Source organism: Drosophila gunungcola, chromosome 3R (genome assembly GCF_025200985.1).
Source record: "Drosophila gunungcola strain Sukarami chromosome 3R, Dgunungcola_SK_2, whole genome shotgun sequence".
Taxonomy (NCBI): Eukaryota; Metazoa; Arthropoda; class Insecta; order Diptera; family Drosophilidae; genus Drosophila; species Drosophila gunungcola.
The window spans coordinates 2862295-2885314 of record NC_069139.1 but is presented as its reverse complement, the minus strand read 5'-3'; the positions used below and the strand labels follow the sequence as shown (position 1 = coordinate 2885314).

The following is a 23020-nucleotide window of genomic DNA, read 5'->3' as shown; positions in this document are numbered from 1 at the left end:
TGCCACAGCCACACTAATTTCCCCTTCTTTTCTTTTCGCCCGTTTCCGGTGAGTGGTGTGCTCCGCGTATAATTTTAGTTAAATTTTAACAAATATATCTTTTTCTGCTTACCGGCAGACCTGTGAGTGGTGTGCCTTGTGAATTTAAAGCTTTTCCAAACGGAGCTGTAGTTTGCAACACAGTAAAAAAGACGTTTGACTCCACAAAGTGCCTTCCGTCAGTCTGTTTCTTCGAATGTCAAAAAACTATGAATGTAACCCGCCGCATGGTCTTCTAGCTTATGGAGCACTTCTCTGCCCCTGTTCAGATATCCTCATTGTTTCTACAGATAATAAAATGCAAGATTGGACATCGCGGTTAAAATCCGCATTAAAAATCCCATGTAAAGAAAAACGTGTCAGTTTGGAATTAAGTTTGTTGTTATCCGCGATGCTTCAGAAGTTTCTACCAATTAATAAGATCTTTAATTTCTATGGAAATTATTGAAGCCGTTCCTAAATTGCGCCAAAAATCATTAAGAAAATCTTACGTTATAATGAATTTACTAACTTATCTTATTTTCTTTCCATTTTCATGTACCCATCAAACAAAAACAATGGATCTGCAGAGCAAACCGCCAAGATGAGGAAAATCATGAAGCAGGGCAAGATCGTAATCGTCCTTAGCGGACGTTACGCCGGTCGCAAGGCCATCATCGTCAAGACCTCCGACGATGGTACTCCGGAGAAGCCCTTCGGTCACGCCCTCGTTGCCGGCATCGATCGCTATCCTCGCAAGGTGACCAAGAAGATGGGCAAGAACAAGCTGAAGAAGAAGTCCAAGGTCAAGCCCTTCCTGAAGAGCCTGAACTACAACCACCTGATGCCCACCCGCTACACGGCGCACGACATCAGCTTCGAGAAGCTGTCGCCCAAGGACCTGAAGGACCCCGTCAAGCGCAAGACGCACCGCTTCCAGACCCGCGTCAAGTTCGAGTCCGTCTACAAGGAGGGCAAGAACAAGTGGTTCTTCCAGAAGCTGCGTTTCTAAGCTGCCCATTTGCTACTTGTGGTTACACTGGATTATCGCTCTTTTTAAGGTTTAATAAACAAAGAAGTAATTCTGATAAAACTGACCGAAGTGGAAACTACTGTGCCTTCTTTCTGAGTGTTTAAGTGGGGCGTATGCCCATGGAATTATGTTAGCGATGAGGAATAGATTCGTATTTCCAAAAAGATATTGAATAACATGCGGACTTAGTCGTCCCATTTAATTATCACAGGCAGCATTGTCCGAATAATATTATAATCTATATTTTCGAATGTCATTAGGTTTGAATTTTCTAGCTAACAATGGCTTGCTTAGAATCAATTTTAGTTCAAATTCATTTAGATATCCCAACGGCACCTATTGAAAAAAACCAAAGTTAAATTGTCTTTTACTTTTTTCTTTACTAATAAATATTCGAACAGAATAATACATTTTGTCTGAATTAACTTTTCTTTGTTACAATTTTTTTGGAAAATTTTAAATTACAATTTAATATCGCTCCGTTTGACTATTTTTGGAAACTATTTACTTGGTTTTTTAAGAGCTCACATTGTGTTATTCTTGTTGTACATGAATTGTGATTGCCTTAGGATATGAAAGTTAAATAATAGATAAGAATATGGCTCTCAGTAGGGGTTTAAAAAAGTAAGAGTGCAGAAACATTGTATGGGGCCGGCAAGCAAATCTGTGAAATATAAGATAAAAATAGATTAATATCCATACAAATGGTTTAAGAAATCTAGAGCTGAAAAGTACTTGGAGTTTGCGTTACCTGATTATCACACTTGGACATCGAATGAACACACACATGGACATTTAGCCGGGGTAACATATTTTGTTTGGGTTAAGCAGCGGAATAGTTCGACCTCGATTTAATTATACCGATTTTTATTCTGGGCATCACATTAACGCTGAATGCATTGGCTTTTGGGGTACAAGATGTCTCATATTGGCTTAGTTATGGGTTAATAAAATTTTGATTGGTTTGGTATTAGACTTGGTTCAATTTGGTTTGTCTTGCTGAGTTTGTTAGCAGTTGGTTGAGTTTCGGTAGTGCGATAGTGCCTATTGGCTAAAATAGTTTCCATGGGGCCTGCGGAGCGTTTAAGCGTTTTGGAATTTTCGGGGAAAGGAGAAAAAACAGAATAATTTTGTTGATTAGAGCTGCACAAGGACAATATTGGGTTATACGTTCAAAACGAAAACTACATACTTGTGTATTGAATGTGTGTGTGGTTGTGTGTTCTACGGGAGCACTACTTAGACAAATAAACAACAGAAAAGTTCAACGAAGCAATTGCTAAATAGTGGTGTGGGTCAAGTATTTAATACACAATTTTAAGTAACTTTTGAGCAGACATAAGTATCATGTAAAAGCGATTTTTAGGATTCCATTACATGACACTATTCTATTTCCTCTAAACAAATATTACTTAAAATTGTTAGCATTTAATTCCCCAATAAAATAATTTGTAAATAAACTAAGAAGTTAGTTGTTAGGTGTAGTCTGTGGGTGTGCTGGTTGGTTAGAACACAGTTAGGACATTTCGACTATAACACTTACAGTTCTGCTGAAGTAATCAGTAAGTAAGTAAAATAATACAATAACAGAGCATGAAGTTATGATACAAAAAGGTCTGCAAAGCAGAACCAATCGCAACAGTGAAGTAAGAGGGGAACAAGCGATAGATGTTTGGTTGTTTAAAAACTAAATAGAAAATACAGCACTTTGTTGTGACAGCGCGATAAAAGAACATGTAAACTACTCTAGATGCAGACGATTATTTTACCAATTCACGCGCTTAGCACTCAAGATCTTGAGTATGTTTTCAACGACATCGGTACTGGAGTGGTTGCCTCCAATATCTGTAAGAAACAGAGTTGATATAAATGATTTTGCTGGGTGAATAGCTATGCTAATCGGATTGACCTGGCGTGCGAATGGCATCGTTGACAATGGTCTGGTAGACAGCCTCCTGGATGACATTGGCATGCTCCTTGTGGCCCAGATGGTTCAGCATGTCGATACTGGCACTGATCATGGCCACCGGGTTGGCGATGTTCTTGCCGGCAATGGCGGTTCCTGTGTTGCGGGTGCCCGGCTCAAAGATGGCGTACTGAAAACAGGATATAAAACCATGTAAAGTAAAACATGCAGTTTAAAAACAGTTAGTTAGACTCACATGATCGCCGTAGTTCCTGCCGGAAATGAGGCCAGCTCCTCCCATTAGGCCGCAGAGGACGTTGGACACAATGGTTCCGTACAGATTAGTCATGTTCATGACATCGAACTGATGCGGATTGGACACGGACTGCATGCAGGTGTTGTCGATGATCATGTTGTTGTGCTCCAGCTCGGGATAATCCTTGTGCACGCGGTTTGCCACCTCCAGGAAGAGACCGTCGGACAACTTCATGATGTTGGCCTTGTGGATGGTGGTCACCTTCTTGCGGTTGTTCTGTCGGGCATACTCAAAGGCATAGCGTGCCACACGCTCCGCATTGTCCACGGTCACCACCTTCATGCTCTCCACGATTCCGGGCACGGACTCGTGCTCCAACATGGCGTACTCGCCATCGGTGTTCTGGCGGATGAGCACCACGTCGATGTCGTGATGGCGGGCCGGGATGCCCGGATAGGACTTGCAGTGCACCACATTGACGTACAGATCCAACTCATTGCGGATAGCCACATTTCGCGAGACCTCAGACAGGGTTTGCGACTTGGTCTCGATGTTGCCCTTGAGCGCCACTCCATTCCGCTTGATAGAGGTGATGGCATAGTCCAGATCATCGTTGCCCTCGGTGGAGGGATCGATGTCGATTACCTCGAAATCGATGGGGGCACCGCAGTAGCGGAAAATCTCCCGCACATAGCCCATCAGTTCCGGGCCGATGCCGCCACCGGGCAGCATGGTGACAGCATGACGACCACCATACTGCGCCGAGGGAATATCGGTGCCCTGTTCACGAAGATATATACGAATGCTATAACCTCAATTGGGGAGTGAGTTCCAACGGTGGTGGACTCACCGTGACTTTCTTCTGCAGCGCCGATTTGGTGTGGGCCACATCCTCGGACTTCTCCTTGGTCACCAGCAGAGGATATCCCTGAAATTTGAATAAATAAAGTCAATCAAGAGGATTCGACAGCCGCCCATTATGTAATTTCCATTTGTTGGCCAATTTTCCGGCCGTAAAAACGTACGCGGGTAAGGAACGGCGTCTGCGTCTGTAGCAATCTCTGGGACAAGCGAAGGGCCATGATTTTGTTCTTAACTTATTGTTATTCACGCGGCTGCAGGCGAGTTTTTATTATCGGTTAAATCTCGGCCAATTGCGCTTTATTCCACTTGGCCAAATCTGTGCTGCTGTGCTTCTTCTTTCCACCCAAGAACGACTGCGATCTAGGATTGTCAAGTACAAAATATAAGTGTTCAAATATTCATATTTAAGAAAAATAAATTATATACTTATATGGAACTCATAGTTTTTTAAATATTTATATTTAAGTGAATAAAACTACATATTTATATGAAATTATATAAATTATTAAATATAATTAACAAAAATTGGTATAGTTTTGACCACCTTGACAGCCCTACAGTGAACAGCTGTTATGCATAGCGTTGCCGGATAACCAAAAACCAGCTGATTGTTACGTTAACAACCAATTTGCATGTTTTTGTTTATTTAATCAATTTATTCAAAATATCCTGGTATAATGACATAAAGTGGAAGTGCAAACCACATTTCTAGGACATGGCAGCTGAATTAAGTCTGGATTCGGCCGCAGGGTCAATGGAAATAGGCGTGCAAGAGCCTGTAAACAAATTGAAATTTTTACATGCACTTGTTGTGAGTACCTAAAATAACTTACTTACTTACTTACTATAAATTACAAATTAATATTACAGGCTGGTGGCGTGGCTGGTATGGTGGTAGACATAGCACTCTTTCCCATTGACACCGTGAAGACCCGCCTGCAAAGCGAGCTGGGTTTTTGGCGGGCTGGAGGCTTCAGAGGCATCTACAAAGGATTGGCTCCTGCGGCCGCAGGAAGTGCTCCCACAGCGGCTCTTTTTTTCTGCACATACGAATGTGGCAAACAGTTCTTCAGCTCCGTAACCCATACCAAAGATTCGCCCTATGTGCACATGGCAGCAGCCTCGGCAGCTGAAGTGGTGGGAATTACCTAGAAACTCACTAAACAGCCTATAGATCTAACATTTTATCATACCCCTTCGCAGTTGGCTTGTTTAATCCGCGTTCCCGTGGAGATTGCCAAGCAGCGCTCCCAAACGTTACTGGGCAACAAACTATCCGGCCTGCAAATCCTACTGAGGGCCTATCGCACTGAGGGATTGCAACGTGGTCTTTATCGGGGATTCGGTTCCACCATCATGCGGGAAATTCCCTTCAGTCTGATCCAGTTCCCACTCTGGGAGTATTTTAAGCTTCAATGGACGCCCTTAACCGGATACGAATCGACTCCCATTTCGGTGGCTCTTTGTGGAGCCATCGCTGGAGGAATTTCAGCGGGGCTAACCACTCCACTGGATGTGGTCAAGACGCGAATTATGCTGGCCGGAAGGGAGAGTCTCAATCGACGAAGCAGTGCCCGGAGCATTTTGCATGGCATTTATCTGGAGCGAGGCTTTGGCGGGTAAATATTCAGTATTAAGGTTTGATTTAGGTTGAACTTGACCAAAATAAGTGAACAATTGGCAACTTAAATAATATTATTTATAACATTTCGTTTAAAAGGAAATACAATTTTTCATCAAAAAAGGCACTCAAAGATTATAATCTATATAATTTAAATTAAGAAGAAATATAAGATATAAGCATAAGGATTCCATTGTTTGCACAATTATAAACTTCTAACTAAAAGATGAAGCATTTAAAAGCTTTCCAGATATGATATGTTAGGAAAGATATTGTGAAATATGTGAAAGCCATTGGGGTTTACGATAATGTTTACATTTATTAATGGATAATTTTTATATTTCAGTCTGTTTGCTGGTTTTGTGCCGCGGGTGCTGTGGATCACACTGGGAGGTGCCTTCTTCTTTGGCTTCTACGACCTGACGACGCGAATTCTGGGCGCCGCCAATACGGATCACTAAAATAGGCTTATTTTCGTTGTACTTGTAGTAGGAGGCACGTAGTTTGCAGTAGTAACTTAACCGATGACAACCACCGTGGAGACAAATGTGGACAATAAAGTGTATGGAAGTCTTTTGAGATTATCTAGGCGTTGAAGGCGTTATCTGGTCTCTAAACATACAGATGGAATACAATACGAATTAGACATCGTACAACCCAACTCACATCCTGAATGTGCAGTCTACCGCTGAGGAGGCTAGCTTCAATCCGGTGATCACCCAGTTCATCGCCACAGGCCATGGGCACATCGGAATCCTCTTCGTCCACGTTAATGTACCCACCCCGTGGGGCTTTCCTTCGGTTCAGACATTCCCAGGAAAACCGGCAGCGACTACGTGACATGGCGTACACCTGTAGACACCCAGATGCATAAATTAAACAAATGTAAATGCACTTGAACAAATATCCAGAGATAAGGAATGTAACGCCGCACCAAAGCTGCTAGAACAAGTATGCCAACGAGCACCAAAATGGGCAGCCAAATGTACTGAGCATCATCCGGATGAAGAATGTCCTTGTCTGGACTTATTGTGGTCTTCTCAGGCTCCAGATACTTTTCCATTTTGAAGGGTTTTTAAGAGACTGCTTAAGAAAAAGTTCTTAAAAATTTAAGCGCTTCTCAGCGTTGCCAGTTGTTTAACTTTGAAAATGTGGCAACTCTACATTTAGCTATGTTTAGTTTTTCTTTGATTTTAGTGCTTTGAGCGGGGATTTTCAATTGTTAACAAGTAAATATAAGTTAGCTTAAGCTAAAGTTAAATTTTTATACAATTCCTTTCATAGATGAATCGATCTAAGCCAGAAGAATGCAAAACGCAGCGTATTCCACAAGTTGTGTCCCAAAAAGTCTCATGTGCAGGAGCTCCATATTTTCCGGGCTTAAGCAACTGCTGCCGTTTGTGTTTGGAGGAGCCGCATCCCAACCAAATGCTGGACATGACCGGCATCTATGACCAGCAGGCTAAACTGAGCTACTACGACTGCTATGAGATCTGCACCAAGGAGGACCTGCGCCAAAGTCCCAGCAACGAGCCCAGATCCTTGTGCAAACGTTGTGTGGTGGAGCTGCAATGGGCCTACGATTTCCACAAGAAAGTAGCTTTAGCTAACCAGCAGTTGAGGGAGATCTTTGAGATCACGGACACTAGTGAGGAGCCCGAGGAGGAGGAGCAGGAAGAGGAGGATGACTTCATCATAGAGGATATTGAGGACAAGGAGGAGGCCCAGGATGATCTGAACACTCCAACGGGCTCGATTACCATGGATGACATTGTGCCCCGTCAACGCCACACGGGCAAATTCAACTGCCAATTCTGCAACAAGGTGTTCAAGAACCATTCCCGTATGGCCAAGCACCGCTTGATTCACCTGGACAATCGTCCCCACTTTCAGTGCAGCCAATGCGACAGGGTCTATCTCACAAAACAGGCCCTTAAAGTGCATGTGGACTCGAAGCACAGGCAATCCGGAATGTCTTGCGATACCTGCGGCAAGGTATTTGGCATTGCCAAAGCTTTGGAGATCCATAAACGATTCCACACAAGGGATTTTCCCTATGCCTGTGATCTCTGCGAACGGCGTTTTGCACAGCGATCGCATTTGACAGTCCACCAGCAGGTCAAGCACACTGGATCCCGATTTATTTGCGAGTTTCCCGACTGCCAGAAGTCCTTCACCTCGTCTTCATCTTTGAGGAATCACGAGTGCACCCACACGGCCATGCCATTTGAGTGTGCCCACTGCCAGCAGAGTTTTCCAGCTCGTAACAAGTTTGTAGCCCCTCTTTAAATCATATAAAATAAGATTTAAATTATGTGTAATTCTGTTTTAGGCTGCGAGTGCACATTGAACGCAAGCACAACAAGCGAGTTGAGATGGAGGAGCTGGAAGAGATGCGCAAGTTTCACATTGTACGCTCCAAGTTGGTCATGGCAAAGGTTTATAAAGGGCAGGATCAAATAGACAACAGTCGCCAAAAGGGAGCTGCTAATTAATACCTAGATTGTTAAGAAAAAAGTTTAAAAAAAATCCTAGAAATCATAGGTAAATGCTAGTACACTAACAAAAGTCCACAAAAAATATGAGTACATACAAAAAACTGAAAGAGATAAATCAATCATATTAATTTGTTTCGGATCTTTTGCCTTGATATTGAGATTACGCTTAAGCAAGGTTAATTTTTTTTTTTAAATTATAAAGTTAATTTAAATTAACCTTAATGTGAAACTGAAACTGTTACAACATCTGTGAAATTGCCTTACAAATATCACATTCAATTTATTTCACACTTTCGTTTGGTTAACTTACACAGGTTAGATATTCACACACAAATATATAGATATTCGATATCATAGACAAAATAAATGCTGCTAAATCTGATGGTATACAATTTCGATGGCCGGCCCAGGAATGTGTTAGTTTGACAAAGTAAGGGCCAGTGGCATCGCTTTGGCCAGTGTCGTGGAGTCATCCGGATGCTGTGAGGATCCGGTGGCCGTGCCCGTCGTGGTGGTCGCCACATTACCATTGCCCGCCTCCGCTCGCTTTCTGGAGGTTATCTTCTTCCAGCCGCGCAAGAAGATCTGATTGCGATACTTTGGCGTGGTGAAAGTGTACAAAAGCGGATTCACCGCCGAGTTTAGGGGCAGCACAAAGACCACCAGCCAGGCGTATATGTCATCCGAGATATTGTAGTTGAAGAACACCCAGATCTTCATAACTATTATGGGCACCCAGCACAGGAAATCGGTCAGTACGATGAAGAAGAATCTCACCGCGAACTCGCAATCCAAGAGTGTCAGCGGTGTGGCACTTCGCGTCCGCCATATCGAGATGAGGAGTGCCGTGTAGAGCATGGCGATCATCACCAGAAGCAGCAAATTGACTCCCAGGAACACAAAGGCCGAGTAAAGCCAGCCCATGGGAAAGGCTTCGTGGATGTGCAGAGGAAAACAGGTGCCCGAATAGGATCCATAGTAGGGCAGAGTGCTGGTCCGCCAAAGAAGGACTGGAACCACCGCCAGTCCCACACCCGTAATCCAGATGCAGATCAGAGCCAGCCACATCACCCGACTTCCGATGCTGCGGTGGCCACGGAAGGGATCCGCGATTAGCAGGAAGCGTTCCAGCGACATGAAGGCAAGAATTAACATCGACACCTCGGAGGAGCTCACGGCCAGGGTTCCAATCAGCGTGCACTGCCACGAGCTGATCCAGTCCAGCACAACCCTTGAAAATGACAAGGTAAATACAGAAATAATTATTAATTCTATATGATTATTTATTTAAGGCTTTTTAAACCATTGGAGAGGGTACAATAACTTCAGTCATAAGTTTGTTACAACATTTCCTATAAAGTTTAAACATATCTTCTTGATCACTAGCGGAGTAGGTTTAGCTATCTGTCTGTCTTTCTGTCCGTCTGTACGTTTCTACGCCAACTAGTCTCTCAATTTTTAAACTATGTGGATGAAACTTCTCAAAAGTCTTATTTTCACGGCAGGTTAAACTCACTTGTAGTACTCGTTCCGGTAGCGATAGTCCTGCACTCCAATGGTGACCAGATAGAAGCCCATCAACATGTCGGCCAGGGCCAGATTCCGGATGACCATCGTCACAGCCACGTTCTCGTCCCGGTAGATAAAGCGGCCCCAGAGAACCAGGACATTGCCAGCTATTGTCAGAGTGGCCATAACCCAGGCGGAGTATCGGAGCACGGGTTTGCTCAAGAGATCCTGAAAGGAACTGATCCCATCGGTGGCGGGCTTGCACATCCTCACCTGCGGCGTCATCGAGCAGTAAAAGAACCGATCGTAGATAATATAGGTGAGGTTGCGCATCGCATTGATGGCCGCAAAGTCGATGTGATCGTAACGAATGCCCGAAAGATTCAGGAACGAGATGTTCAGCGGCTCCACCAGGCTGCCGGTGATGTGAATGGGCATGTGGGCCAGAGAACTGGTGAGCATATCAAATAATTATATGATATACTTTTTTAATTTAAATAAATATATAGTTTATAGCTAGCTGCTTTTTAAAAGGAAATAATGATATAGATTTCTTTTAAATATACCAGAGGTAAATACCAAGTTTAAGAATATTTATTATTTTAAAAATGAAATTATAGTTTGTACTTAATTTTAATGAAAATATTGATAAAGTGTTTTCATAGTTATTAAACAAGCTATACGCATTTTTGAGTACTCGATTTTTGTAGATTTACGACAGGCTAGGTATTTTGATCTTTAAAAATAGTTGCTCCATACTCAACTTAAATTTGGGAAAATTGATTTTTAAATGGCATTTTGCCATTTTTTTTCCTGTTTAACTCTTTGTATTTTTAAAGCCGTTTTATTATTTGATTCTTAAGTATACTCACAGTGCCTCCAGTCGAGTGTTGTGCAGAAATGTTTCGCCAGATAACTCCTTAATGGGATTACCGACAAGGCGGCTGTAAAAAGAAATGCATGTCTAAGAATTAATCGTAGATACTATATAAGGTTACGCATACGCCGCGTGAGCCGCGCATAATGGCCACGCGTTTGCTTGTTGCTGATAAAGCCGACACACGTTGTCGCCTTTAAAAGTAATCAAAAACAATTTTCTCCTTTTTTGGTTGCGACTTTAAGCCACAGTTACAACAAGTTGACTAAAGCCTTTGAAAGTCACATAATAAAGTCCTGCTGGGCAACATAATAACAAAAATTCTTATTTAATAGCTGGCTGAGTATAAATCAGTGCACAAACATTGTCTATCAATGTGTGGGATAGATGCAACTGGCCGGGGCTAAATGTGTTGGCAGGAAAGGGCGCATCATTCATGGCAGACAGGATGTGGCACAGTGGCTTAAAAACCTCTTGAAAAGGTCATTTAAATGTCTTTTAAAATTAAAAAAATATTAGTTTAAAAATATCTTTAAATTTATTATCAGCAATTATTGATTAAAATTTAACATTTTTTTATATTAATACTAATTCTAGTAGTATTGTAGTTATATTAAAATATTCCGAGTCTTGAAGTACTTTTGCCAACAGATTAAATACAATTATTATAATCGAGTTTAAATGAAACTACCTTAAATAATTTGAAAAATAACTTTACATTTTAAAAAGCATATAATAAATAGATAAAGCGAAAATCTTAAAATCCAATTTGCCAACCGTTTTAAATGCAATTATTAAACTTTACTGTGAAAAGGTTTTATCCTGAGAATCCTGAATATGACAAACAACCAAATTTAAGACTTATTTTGTCGACACTTTTCCTCCGTGTGGAGTGAATTTCTTTTGCTTTATTAGTATGTTTATAGCGTTGGGGGATAATAACTTCAATATTTCCTCTGGGTCGTGAATTGGAGTGCTGGTGCTTCGGTTCCACCGTGTCACGTCCATGGGAATCCAGCAGCTGATGTGAGATCCAGGGAACTGAATCTGATGGAGATGGTGTTGTGAAAGCTGACGTTGAGCTCTTGGTTGTGGGAACTCCATTGCTTGCACTTGTCTGGTCAATCAATGCCCGAGCGCCAACTGTTAACAGTTTGTTTTTATGGATTGTCGCCCAAAGACAATGGCCACGCCCCCCGCCCCCTGCCCACGAGGAGCAACCACAGATTGCTGGTAATTGCTCGCTGGCTATAAAACTGCAGCGCCATTTTGCGTTGCCTGGTAAAAGCTTAAACTAAATATTTAACTCGGCCACAAATTGAGCCGTCGAAAAATGGGTCCCAAAAATTTTGATTATGTAAATTTCTAATTAATTATTGAGGGCCAGGCCTGTCGGATCGGCTGCCATCATGATTTTGGCAAAGAGGCCCCAAAAGTCCGCACTTAATAACTTCATAAATATCCGGCCAAACCAGACGCCACACGAGCACAATTAACATATTTTTCTTGAAGGGCAACAAGTTGCTGCTGTCCCCCATCCATGGGCATCCAAATAAGCCTCGAGTAATGCCCGTTGTTCATGGGCGAGCACATCCTCCTGTCCACATACACGTGGCCCATTCCGAGCGGACACAAATGCGTCAGAATCAAAAGGACTGAGTAAACGATGAAGGGCTGGCGGTCGCTCGATGCGCATTTAAGAAAATGGTAAATAAATACCTCTAGTTGTGTTTGTGCGCTACGTGCAAGAAGCGAAAAATCATGAAAGTATTATCACAAATTATGAGAGGGTCAGACGGTTTGCTAAATGCTCTATAATATCCTGGGATAGGAAAGCAAATCCTGGGGTGCGCTACAGAAATCACATAATAATTCATTGTGCATAAAAGTATGCAATAAAAATTAGAAAATTCGCCTTTCCTAATAAATCTACCGAATGATATTATGTTGAAACGTCTCTAACAGAACGTAGTTAATTATTTAAAAAGATTTCTAATTATAGTGACTATATAAAGTAAAACATAGGCTAGTAATTTTGACTGCCAAAAAAATTACTGTATCCGTAAATTTCTGAATTAAAAGTTATTATTCTCTTTGAGAATATACAGCTACCGTAAGGCATAGAAAGAAGCTTTTTCTCTCAAATAACTCAATATACCCGATTGCGAATGTGAGTTCATATTAACCAAATTAAGCCATTTACGCTTCCCCTGCAAATGACACGTTTCAGTTGTGGATTCTTTTGGGGCAATGTGCTTTGCGGAGGCACTGCGGCATTTGTTGCATTGTCCATTTGTAAAACGAATGCGGGGGCGAAGGAGATTATATTGACCATAATTAACGTCACGGCCATGTCGAGCGGACAATGCTGGACTTGAAGGTCTTTAAAGCCGTGTACATATACGGTCGAAAAATCTCTGTAATGACCTGTCAGTGGCTCAGTAGCTCGGCAGCAGGAATCAAATTAGTGCAGCGATTTCTCAAATATTTTCGTTTTCGTTTGTTTTATGGCCACGTCTCCACCCTTGACCCCCAGGGGATACCAAAGACAAAACAAATCAGCAGAAATTGCTGGAGGAAGACAGGATACATGAGCAGCATTTAGATGCGTATCTGATAGATACAAATACACGGACGCAGATACACGCTCGCCAAAGGAATTTTTGTACACTTTCTTTACTGGGTGCACGAAAAAAAGAATTCTACTATTTTACATATAATAAGAAATGCAATCTGAGAACTAACTTTAATCCATACAAATCCACATGCATTGGTAGTTGATAAAGCAGTGTAGAATTCTAAGTTTCCTGCCTCCAAATTTAAATTTATTTCAGCAAAAACTCAACTAGAAAGGGAAGTGCCATATTAATATAACAATGTTTTTTACAATTGCGTTGAAATCAAACGAATAATAAATGCCATAATTTGAAAAAATCAAGAATTGAATTTGCATCGAGAAGCAAAACAACCATGTTAATTAAAAAAATTTTAAAGTTCCCCGAATTCAAAACAATTATATTTGTTTTAAAATTATATATTATAAATATTTATACAACAAATTTGAGATGCAAATCTGTTGTTTTTAAGTAATTAAATGAGATCCAACTAACTTGCTATTGTTGGGCTTTTGATAATTTCCATTGAAACATAGATCATGTTTTCTTTCTGTGTGTCTATAAAAGTCTTACACTTGGCATACAAGCTGCCCGGAATGCTGAGAAATTCCTCGCACGCCAACAAAGGGCAAATTATTTGCATAGAAGGGCGGGAGTGATAAGATGGGTGGTTAGTGATAAGATGGTAAGAGGTGTCATCAACAGGCGTAAAGGATTCACAGCTCGAACAAGGGGGAGAGGCACAGCATCTAATGAAGCAATGACGATTGGGGAATACCGCCCCAAGTCGATTTCAATAAACTCCTTCATTATTGGCCCACAACGTGGCCCCGGAGTTGGTTACTCAGTTACTTTTGGCCAAGGCTTTGGCGAAATTGTTTTCACATAAAATACAAATTTATTTGCATTTTTATTTGGCCATAATAATGTTTGTTTATTTGTTGCTCCGGCTGCGTTGGCCAAAAGTCAAAGTCCCAAAAGATACAAAATGTATAAGAACCAATCTGGTCAAAAACAGTGTGGTGTGTCCATGTTATCATCCTTGATATGCTGATGTATGTGTATATAGTACATATATGCTGAATGGGTTTGGTAAATTTATTAAGGCCACAGCTTGATGCTAGACGATGGATGCAGAGTTGGCGGAGACATTTATTGAATATGCCATTGATATATGGTTATGAAAGCCAGAAAGCAACATACAATTCTTATTTCAACCACACGTAGCAGGCACAGCTCTTGTGTGGAATTTATTTACAAGATATGCTTTAAGCTCTCTGTGGTTTTCAATATTAAATATTGGGCATACGCCATGTTGTCTGAGGCTCATCAAATTCCTTCCTCAAAGCGTTAAACAATTTGTTTTCCTTCTTTACGACTGCCGTTTATAGATTGGCCCACATGCTTTACAGTTGGCCATAACTTGCATTATAATAAACTATGACTATAAAGGTTAGATTAGTTTGCTCAAGGGGGTAAACTTTTTTATAGCGAGGGCGTGGTCAAAATCATAAAAATATTTATATCGTTTCAATTGAAGCGAATTTTTTCTTAGTCCTTAGAAGTATGTAGTCTGGTTAAACTTTCTTTCCCTTGTTATTATTTATCTGTCTGCGGGCAAAAAGTTTCCAACTTTAATTTTTCATGAACAGAGAGCAACATTCCGTATACGTAATTGCGCATTAATGAACTAAAATTAATATCATTGAATATGATTTTGAGTCACAAAGCCAGTGTGCAGTTGAGGGGGGTTGAGATTTTGGGTTTCGGCTGTTTGAATTGCTTTGCCAAATTACGATTAACTATGGGGACATTCCTTTTGTGTCCTGCGCTGAATCTTTGACCAGAGCTCGAGTTCATTTACTTGTGTCCCAACATTATTCGTATTATTATGCTAATTTGCTTTGTGTCGCCATAATTCATGCTTAGTGTCGGTGTTAAACATTCAGAAATACAGAATGAAATTCAAACCCCTTCCCCTTTGGTATACTCACATATCTCGCATATTGGTGAGATTCGCAAAGGCTTGTCCATGGATGTGAGTGATGAGGTTATGCTGAAGATCTCTGTGAAAAGTAAACAACATTTAAAATGTTAGTTTATACATTTACTAAGTAGGATTGTACATTTTTGCCATTGTAATATCTTAAATCAATCTAAGCTTGTTGTTGTTAAACCACTCTACTTTCTCGCTTTCCCTTAACTACCCATATGCTTCAAATTACCAGATAAATTCCCAGCACATATGATGAGCACGAAAATTGCGACACAATTTATCCCATCCAAATCTCATCGCTCCCATTCGTTTCCAATGTCTGTAAAGGTTAACACATTTATTTACGTTGGGCAATTTGGGTAACTGATTTATTTTCAGTTAGCAGCCAGGCGTCGGGCACCCAGACGACCCATTGACTTATATTGTCAGCTATTGATGCATAAATTAATGATTATGTATACTCCGCCAGTAGAGAGATTTTGAAGGGAAAGAGGGGCCTCTGATAAATGCTTTCAAATTGTTTTAGGTGTCTGCAGTACAAAGTTTTTGATGCTATCCTGTTTTGTTTGTTTCTGTACCCTTTCATAAAAAAACGTAAAAACACTTGTGTTAGTAGAAATGATACAAATTTCAAGAATAGCTTTCAAATTGTCTTTTTAAATTAAAAAGTTTTGATATCATTTGACAAGGGTATTCTCAGCTTCGGCTCTTAAATTTATTTTTTTTTTGCCGTTTTTCCCTGCCACTCATCTTTTAAATATTTGTTTAGCATATGTTATTTGCGTAAACAATAAACGTGCCAATTTATGGTTATTGGTGCATAAATTCCATTGTATTTGGATTGCCCGTAAAAAGGTGTCGAAGTATCGCATATCCACCTCAGTGTCATGTCAACAGTGCGTACACGCAATGCTCCATTTGTCTTTTTTCACTGTCTCAGCAACAAAGTAACCCACATAAATCTCTTAAAGTAAACAAGTAAAAAAAAGACAGCGAAAACGAAAGCAAAATGCAACGAAGAGTAAAAATTACGCATACGCCCCATAAAATCTAAGTACAACATATTTCAATAGACTTTTCGACACTTGCTGGCTTCTTATTCTTCTTCTCCTTCTCTTGATTTTTTTTTTTGGTTAAAAGTTGATTGTTTTACTTACAGCAAATGTAAATTATCCAATTGGGAAAAAGTTTCCTTGCCAATGTATTCGATTCGATTGAAATCCAAATAACTGTAAAAGTAAAGAGATATTTATGCAGGCATCTGGCTAACAACAATCTGGCTTAGCTGTGGGCCTAGTTTTGTTTATATGTACATTTTTGGGTTACTGGTTTAAGTCAGCCCTAAGCTTTTCGTGTGTGCTTGTGTGAACAAGTGAGGAATGTTTCTCTAACAAATGTAAGATAATCAAAGTTGATGCAGAGTCACTAAAAATGGCTACAAGCTTGAACTAAAATCTTTAAGGTATATAAAGTTAATGGCTTCGGAAATCTGGAAAATTTATTTGTATGTTCATTAGGCAAATTTATGATGAAGTTTTTTAATAACATACATTTTTTAATCATTAAAAATAGTTTTTAAGAGTCAAATTTACAAATTTTAAATTTCTTAAGAAGGAAATCATTCAGCATAATATGTTCATTTATCTTATATATAGAAAAATATTAATGACATTTATTTTCTTAAGCTTTAAACCATAAAAAAAAGATTTTTATAGGTCAAATTTTCATAGGAATGAAATTTAATTAGATATACAAGTTTCTCTTGTACAAATGTGAAAAGTGCATTTTTAATATGTCAAGCTATAAACTTTAAGATTCTAGCTTACGACTGTAAAGCGTAAACTTTAAAACTTGAGTAAACACCACTAGGGCACATCAAACGGATACTTTTGAGAACTAAGTGAGTGCAACCACGTTGACAACATTGTGCCAGTCCTTAGCGGAATCACCCAATGGGCTGCCAACGGAAGGGACGGGCCATCCAGCAGGACACCCAATATCCGAGTAACCCAATGAGCGGGTGCACCGCCCGCTTTTAACAGCATTTTACGCTTGAATACATTTGGCGGAGCTGGGTGTCCAGAGACACAGAGCCCCGATTTCTTTTCAGTTTTTAATCTAGCAAATAGAAGAGCAGCTGCCAACCTACAGACAACCCAATACGATTTACTCACACTTCGTAGAGCGACGGGATTTTCGGCATCTGCACATTCCGCAGGGTGAGTCGATTCCTACTCAGGACTAACCACTCCAACCGGCGGTTAAGTCGCAACTGCTCCATGGGCAGGTGGTGCAGATGGTTGTTCACCAGGAACAACCACTGCAGGCTCTGCAATCCGATGAAAATTCCATGGGGCAGGTGGCTGATGTTGTTGTGGCTCAATTCAAGGCGCTCCAGGTGAACCAGCCCAGTGAAGCTGCCCAGCGGGGCACGTGATATGTTGTTGTACTTGAGTGTCCTGCGGGAGGAGGGGAAATATGATGCATTTATATAAAAATAATTATTTTCATGCAAAAAATTATTTTCTATGCAAAAATATATATTTGGTTTAAATATGAAATTTAATTAGGTGCTTAAATATATGTTCGGTCCAACATATAAAACTTCTATTATCAAATTTTCTAACAAAAAATGACGAGTTTAATCAGTTTACGTCACTAATTTTGATATCAAAAGTTTTATATGTTGAATGTTACGATACTTTTCCCTCGTTAAGTGGTTTTATTGTTTGATATATTTTAATTAACGTTTAAGAGGGCGTTAATTTATTTAGTTATTCATAAATATGAATTGATAAATATATTGTGTTACTCACAGCTTTTGGAGATGCGTCAAATTTGCAAAGATATTGTCCCTCAAGGTTAGATTGTTGCGGATAATGATCAGATTGGTGACTTCCGAACTGGTCCGGGGAAATCGACGCAACTTTGCATAGCGACCGCAGAATAAAATAGTTTTCTGGCCACACTGACAGGTTTTCGGATATGTGACGATATCTAAGAAATTCAAAAAGGGCTATTTTTTAAAAATGCTGGTATTAAACAAATTAATTTGAAGACAAGATACAAGTTTAAAATGATTAAATTTAATCATATATATATTTATTGACATGCTTAGTCCTCCATCTTTTCACTTAAATTTCTTTTAAGAAATTAATCAAATGTAATTGATTCATCCACTTACCACAAGTCATGTTTAAAGTTAGGCTCTGATTCCGTGGCACCGCCGGCGGTGATAAATCCACGCCGCTTGCATTCGAGACGGCGGAGATTAGGCGCTGTTGCTTCTTTTCAATGGCGCTGCGCACAATCTTGTCGGCAATCTCCTTGCTGCCGTAGAGGAGTCCGCATTCCACGGGATGCTCGTCGCTGCTGTCGGCGCAATCGGGCCGACTGTCGCAGATTTGGCGCCTCGGAACGCACAGCGTGCCGTTGTCGCAGGCGAAACTGCCCGTGGGGCAGGGTCCTGCGAAAAGGACAGTACGGCACAACAAACAGATCCCAAATTAATTATCACCCAAGGACAGCGGTCAATATTGCACTACCAAGGTTCCCAGTTCAACTATTTACCACCGCTTTTTGCGTCGAACCTTATATTGATATTTAAAATAAGGATTAATGTTTAAGGGCAACTGCTTCAAAAGAATAATAAAGAACTAAAAAAAAATGAGTAGAACTTTTAGTTGGTAAATTATTTTTAGAGATTTATTTGACAGGCATATTTAAGTTCAATTTTATAAGTGTATCTTTTGTATTTTCCTGTTTTCCTTATCACTCATATAAAGCGAACATTCGCATGGGCAACGCTACGTATGAGTAATTATTCTAATCGCTTGCAGACAAACTTTAAACTCACGTTGACAACTTTATTTGTGGGTTGTTATTCTCATCGCCTCTGCTCATTCAGTTTATTGTTTGCCCTTTTGTCAAGACATGGCAATTAAACTTAATGTGCAAAAAAGTTTTGGCCTGACTTTTCATTCACTTTTGAGGGGTTTGCTTTTGCTTTGTTAACAATATGTTTTCTCAAGCATTGAAATCAAGTACATAAAATTATGGCTTGAAATTTATTAATATGCCATTGAAGCTAATTTAGTTTCAAAACTTTGAAGACTGAGTCCTAACAATCGATGTTAAAAATAACTTATTCCTAGATTTAATTTATCCTGAAACTTTTTCTGCCTGAATGCCTACATCTTTTTGGGTAATTGTCGTAAAACGAAATGACATTTTTGCTTTGCATTTTATCATTTTTATGATTTGTTTGGGTGCCACAACTGTAGACTCTCTCCAAAAGCTGAGCAATTCAAATTACGAGATAATGGAACATAGTTCATTAGACAAATAAGCAGATAAAAGCGAAAGTGGAGCACCTTGAAGAGCTTTTAATCCAATTGAAGGGATTGCGTCAGAAACAAATTTGTTTTTTTCGGATTGTTTTCTAATTTATCTCAGAAGAGGTTTCAGTTAATGCCAAAGAAATAAAATATCACAATGAAAGTAAAAATACTCTTTAAAATCATCTAAATGGTCATCAAAACGGTTGAAATGTTTAAACTGCATAAATATATTGTCCTGCTTGTTTTCTGAAATAATAAATATCTAAATTCATTAGGAAGGATTTGTACACAGACATTGTGCATTAGACGAAACTTTCAATTTCATTGTGTCCATGAAAAGGACACATGCTTACAGATTTCTTTTCTATTTTCTATGCTCCTTAAATCTCCTTTTCTACGGCTGATTTAATCCTTAGCCGGACAAACGCTCTTTGGCAGATGAATAATTTCTCGTGATGCATGTACTTGGATTCGGAGGCGACAAAATGGCATAAATCTGCTCGTATGGCAAATCAATACGCAAATTGGCATAAAAAATATATAATATTGAGGCAGCAAAAAGCGGCGCAAATTTCTCGATATTGATACTCGTAAAACAAGATAAAAGCTTTGAACGAGGAACCAAAACAGCCAGGACCAGAGCCTTCTATATATTTATACGTATACTTTGCCATGGATGTGCGAAAATTGTTTTGTGCTCAAGACAAAGTTTGCGCCGTACTCGTATTTATTTTTTTATGGTCAGGCATTTGTTGTTTTTCCGCCCCCGTTTTCTGTTGCCTTATTTTTATCGTATTATACAACAAATTACTTTCAAATACTTTTGATTATAAAATTTATGGCCATTTTGCAGTTTGGAATTTGATTTTGGTTTGTGTTTGGCCTAAAAAAAACCCCATCTTAAATACACTTTAAATAAACTAAATATTTAAAATCTTAATTTTCAAAGACGTATGTATTGAAAAAAGGAAATGTAAGTAGATCAAGCAATTTTTAGACGCCCAAACTTATTTTCAGGGATCAATAAATATTCGTTTACTAAAAGGTAGACAGATTTACCAAACCATAACATTATAATATTTTAATTATTCAGTCAACAACGTTTTAAATTAAATAAAATTCTCAGATATTAAAATCAATTCGGAAAACTGTTAAATGTTATATATTAAAAAATGTTATATTCCCATATTTAAATACTTTAAAGTGAAAACCTCAAGTAATATAAATCAAAGCAAAATATATTTAAATTAAATTTGAAGTACTTGAGAATATTATTGAATATATATTATTAGATATATTTTTTTTCACCAGACTGTTTGAATTATAATTGCATACCAAATTGATTAAGAGTTGCGCAAGTTATAGAAATTATACAGCGGATGTCTTACCCAGACTTAAGTAGAATATCCCGGCGGCCAGCAGCAGGACGACGGTCATCAGGACGACGCCCACGGCGATGCTCCTACCGTAGACCATTGCGATTTATCGGTTCGGTCCTGTTTGTGTTTCCCAATCCCAAGCTCGCTTATCTAATTACTTGGCCAGCGTGGCTGCACTGGCTCCTTGACCGAGTTCATCATTAGGAGCACTCAATTCCCACTCCGGTCACGCCCCCACAACACCACTGTTGTGCTGACTCATTGAGTTTTTATATTATTATTTCTTATATCGTTCTACTCTTTTTTTTTGTCGTTTTTCGTTAATTTCTTGTCACTTCATTTGGCTAATGTTCGCAGCTCGTCGAGAAGAGTTTTAAGTGCCAGGATTACACAGCAGATGGAGCGGAAGGAGGGGAGTTCAAAATTAATATTTTGAATGGCAAGTACTTTCCACTTGGTGGGGTTTCGATTTCAGCGTTGGATAAAATTGATTTGATGTCCATAAAAAATATGCATAAAGTGCAATTTTGACAGACGACTGGCTTAAGTTTCACAGACAGATTAAAGTTACTGACAGATTTTTGGCAGCTTTTTATTTGTTGTTAAACATGTTGATTTTATAAAATCAAACAAAAAATTTCTTTCATTCCCAACACAGTTTTTAAGAACACTAAAAAATAAATATTCGTTTTAATCTTGTAGTATACAATCAATTTTATTTGATTAAATAAACTATATTTTATGTGAAGCATTTATAATACCAAATATTCTGACTTTAGTGAACACAGCTTGGATCTTAATTTTAAAACATTTTAATTTATTTTTTTAATTTTTGTATTTAAGGAAGTTTACACATTTTATTAACTGTCTTTAAGCATTTTAAATACCGAATATTCTGACTTTATTAAACACAGCTTTGACCAAAATTGAAAACCATTTTTATTTATTTTTATATGTTGCAATTTAAAGATATTCAAACATTTTATTAACCGAGTTTAAAATTCCAGCTTTAAATAAAAACTACACTTTAAGCTATTTGTTTGGCTTAAATACCGAAAACTTAATGGAGAGAAAGTCATAAACTAAATTTATTTCCCCCCTTAAGACAAGCCAATCAAAATACAAAAATTTCACCAAAAATCATTGGGCTCCAGTCATATAATGCCTATATTTTTAAGTAGCCACTTTTATTTCCTAATTTATGCAAGACATTAGGACAAACTCAAGGTTATAAAGTTGCCCAATGTAGTTCGAAATGGAAGTGCAATATGTGACCGGCATTAGTGGGCCCCTTTTCTGCGACATTTCTTCTCTGGCTGATTAAATTCCACTTAATTGGGCGTGGGAGGTGGGAGGCGTTCCCGGGAGGGCTCAAGGTCAGCCGGAGACAAATCATAATTTCCGCAAAAGGTCACATTGTCTCTGCGATGCATGATCCCTAAACTGAAACAGGGACTCTCATTATCGCAATCATCGCAATTGAACAGCATTTGGTGTGGAAAAGGGCCATAAAAGCGGAGCGGTTTCGGTTCCTTTTTTCATTTTTTTTGTTTTTTTTTTTTTGTTTGCTGCCGGGCCACTTAATGCTCCCTCGACCACTTTGTAGATTGTGTCAATGCGATAGGACAGTAGAGGATGCCCCCGAAAACAGACCATTCAAATGTGTGTTCCGACGCCTCTTTATTTCTTTGCTGCCACTTTCACTGCCCCCTTAAGTGGGCAACACTTTTTTTCCTGTTTTGAAAACCGAAAGTCGCGCGCGCTTCTTCAGAGGATGTGTTTTACTTTGGGATGGACAAAAACCGGAAAGGATACAAGGACCAAACACGTCCACGCACGGCGGCCAACTGAAGCTGGTGACGGCGTGTGTGGCTGATTTTGTTTTCCTCCGCAGAAGAAAAGCGGCCGAGGAAAAGTGGCAGCGCAGTAGCAGAGCAGCTTCGGGTTTCTACAGGACTTCGGCTGACCATTGAGTTGAGCTGCTGCGGTTTTCTTTACTTTCCACTGCTCTCAAGAGTCGCGGGCTTACATCTCAAAACAGAAAAAGTTTAATTGTTTAAATTCTTAACCACTGATTTCTGAAAATCTTAATTAATGCTTTCAAGAGA

The 23020-nt window shown here is 39.4% G+C and overlaps 6 protein-coding genes across 13 annotated transcripts; 3 read left to right on the top strand and 3 right to left on the bottom strand.

The window, feature by feature from the left end:
* Positions 1-23: 23 nt before the first annotated feature.
* On the top strand, positions 24-1127 carry LOC128261922 (60S ribosomal protein L27). 2 transcript variants are annotated; one of them, XM_052995869.1, is made up of 2 exons: positions 24-48; positions 609-1127. In XM_052995869.1, the coding sequence occupies exon 2, from the start codon at positions 623-625 to the stop codon at positions 1028-1030; it is 408 nt and encodes a 135-aa protein (XP_052851829.1). In that variant the 5' UTR covers positions 24-48; positions 609-622; the 3' UTR covers positions 1031-1127. The 2 variants fall into 2 exon arrangements, with proteins under 2 accessions (XP_052851829.1, XP_052851838.1); XM_052995878.1 differs by lacking the exon at positions 24-48 and adding an exon at positions 100-122.
* A 284-nt stretch (positions 1128-1411) lies between these two features.
* LOC128261907 (isocitrate dehydrogenase [NAD] subunit gamma, mitochondrial) lies at positions 1412-4435 on the bottom strand. Of its 2 annotated transcripts, XM_052995849.1 has the most exons (7): positions 4239-4435; positions 4064-4141; positions 3214-3993; positions 2961-3147; positions 2821-2896; positions 1803-2123; positions 1412-1715 (listed from the first exon to the last, which is right to left on the bottom strand). In XM_052995849.1, the coding sequence occupies exons 1-6, from the start codon at positions 4293-4295 to the stop codon at positions 2096-2098; spliced, it is 1206 nt and encodes a 401-aa protein (XP_052851809.1). In that variant the 5' UTR covers positions 4296-4435; the 3' UTR covers positions 1412-1715; positions 1803-2095. The 2 variants fall into 2 exon arrangements, with proteins under 2 accessions (XP_052851809.1, XP_052851816.1); XM_052995856.1 differs by lacking the exon at positions 1803-2123 and having other exon boundaries at positions 4239-4434.
* Positions 4436-4671: 236 nt separating this feature from the next.
* LOC128265579 (S-adenosylmethionine mitochondrial carrier protein homolog) lies at positions 4672-6282 on the top strand. Its single transcript, XM_053001681.1, has 4 exons — positions 4672-4888; positions 4948-5214; positions 5281-5696; positions 6045-6282. Exons 1-4 carry the CDS (start codon positions 4793-4795, stop codon positions 6157-6159), a joined length of 894 nt encoding a protein of 297 aa, XP_052857641.1. The 5' UTR covers positions 4672-4792; the 3' UTR covers positions 6160-6282.
* LOC128265583 (uncharacterized) lies at positions 5998-6837 on the bottom strand. Of its 2 annotated transcripts, none has more exons than XM_053001704.1 (3): positions 6633-6837; positions 6365-6550; positions 5998-6303 (listed from the first exon to the last, which is right to left on the bottom strand). In XM_053001704.1, exons 1-3 carry the CDS (start codon positions 6759-6761, stop codon positions 6280-6282), a joined length of 339 nt encoding a protein of 112 aa, XP_052857664.1. In that variant the 5' UTR covers positions 6762-6837; the 3' UTR covers positions 5998-6279. The 2 variants fall into 2 exon arrangements, with proteins under 2 accessions (XP_052857664.1, XP_052857654.1); XM_053001694.1 differs by having other exon boundaries at positions 5998-6310; positions 6633-6829.
* A 7-nt stretch (positions 6838-6844) lies between these two features.
* Positions 6845-8327, top strand: LOC128265566 (zinc finger protein 99). Of its 2 annotated transcripts, none has more exons than XM_053001658.1 (3): positions 6845-6927; positions 6983-7968; positions 8031-8327. In XM_053001658.1, the coding sequence occupies exons 2-3, from the start codon at positions 6983-6985 to the stop codon at positions 8191-8193; spliced, it is 1149 nt and encodes a 382-aa protein (XP_052857618.1). In that variant the 5' UTR covers positions 6845-6927; the 3' UTR covers positions 8194-8327. The 2 variants fall into 2 exon arrangements, with proteins under 2 accessions (XP_052857618.1, XP_052857627.1); XM_053001667.1 differs by having other exon boundaries at positions 6910-6937; positions 6998-7968.
* A 124-nt stretch (positions 8328-8451) lies between these two features.
* Positions 8452-22867, bottom strand: LOC128265545 (relaxin receptor 2). 4 transcript variants are annotated; one of them, XM_053001620.1, is made up of 10 exons: positions 22566-22867; positions 20922-21256; positions 18378-18659; positions 18010-18190; positions 17368-17652; positions 16351-16422; positions 15192-15263; positions 10578-10649; positions 9713-10156; positions 8452-9427 (listed from the first exon to the last, which is right to left on the bottom strand). In XM_053001620.1, exons 2-10 carry the CDS (start codon positions 21007-21009, stop codon positions 8614-8616), a joined length of 2310 nt encoding a protein of 769 aa, XP_052857580.1. In that variant the 5' UTR covers positions 21010-21256; positions 22566-22867; the 3' UTR covers positions 8452-8613. The 4 variants fall into 4 exon arrangements, with proteins under 4 accessions (XP_052857580.1, XP_052857598.1, XP_052857589.1 ...); XM_053001638.1 differs by having other exon boundaries at positions 22698-22867; XM_053001629.1 differs by lacking the exon at positions 22566-22867 and having other exon boundaries at positions 20922-21697.
* Positions 22868-23020: the final 153 nt, after the last annotated feature.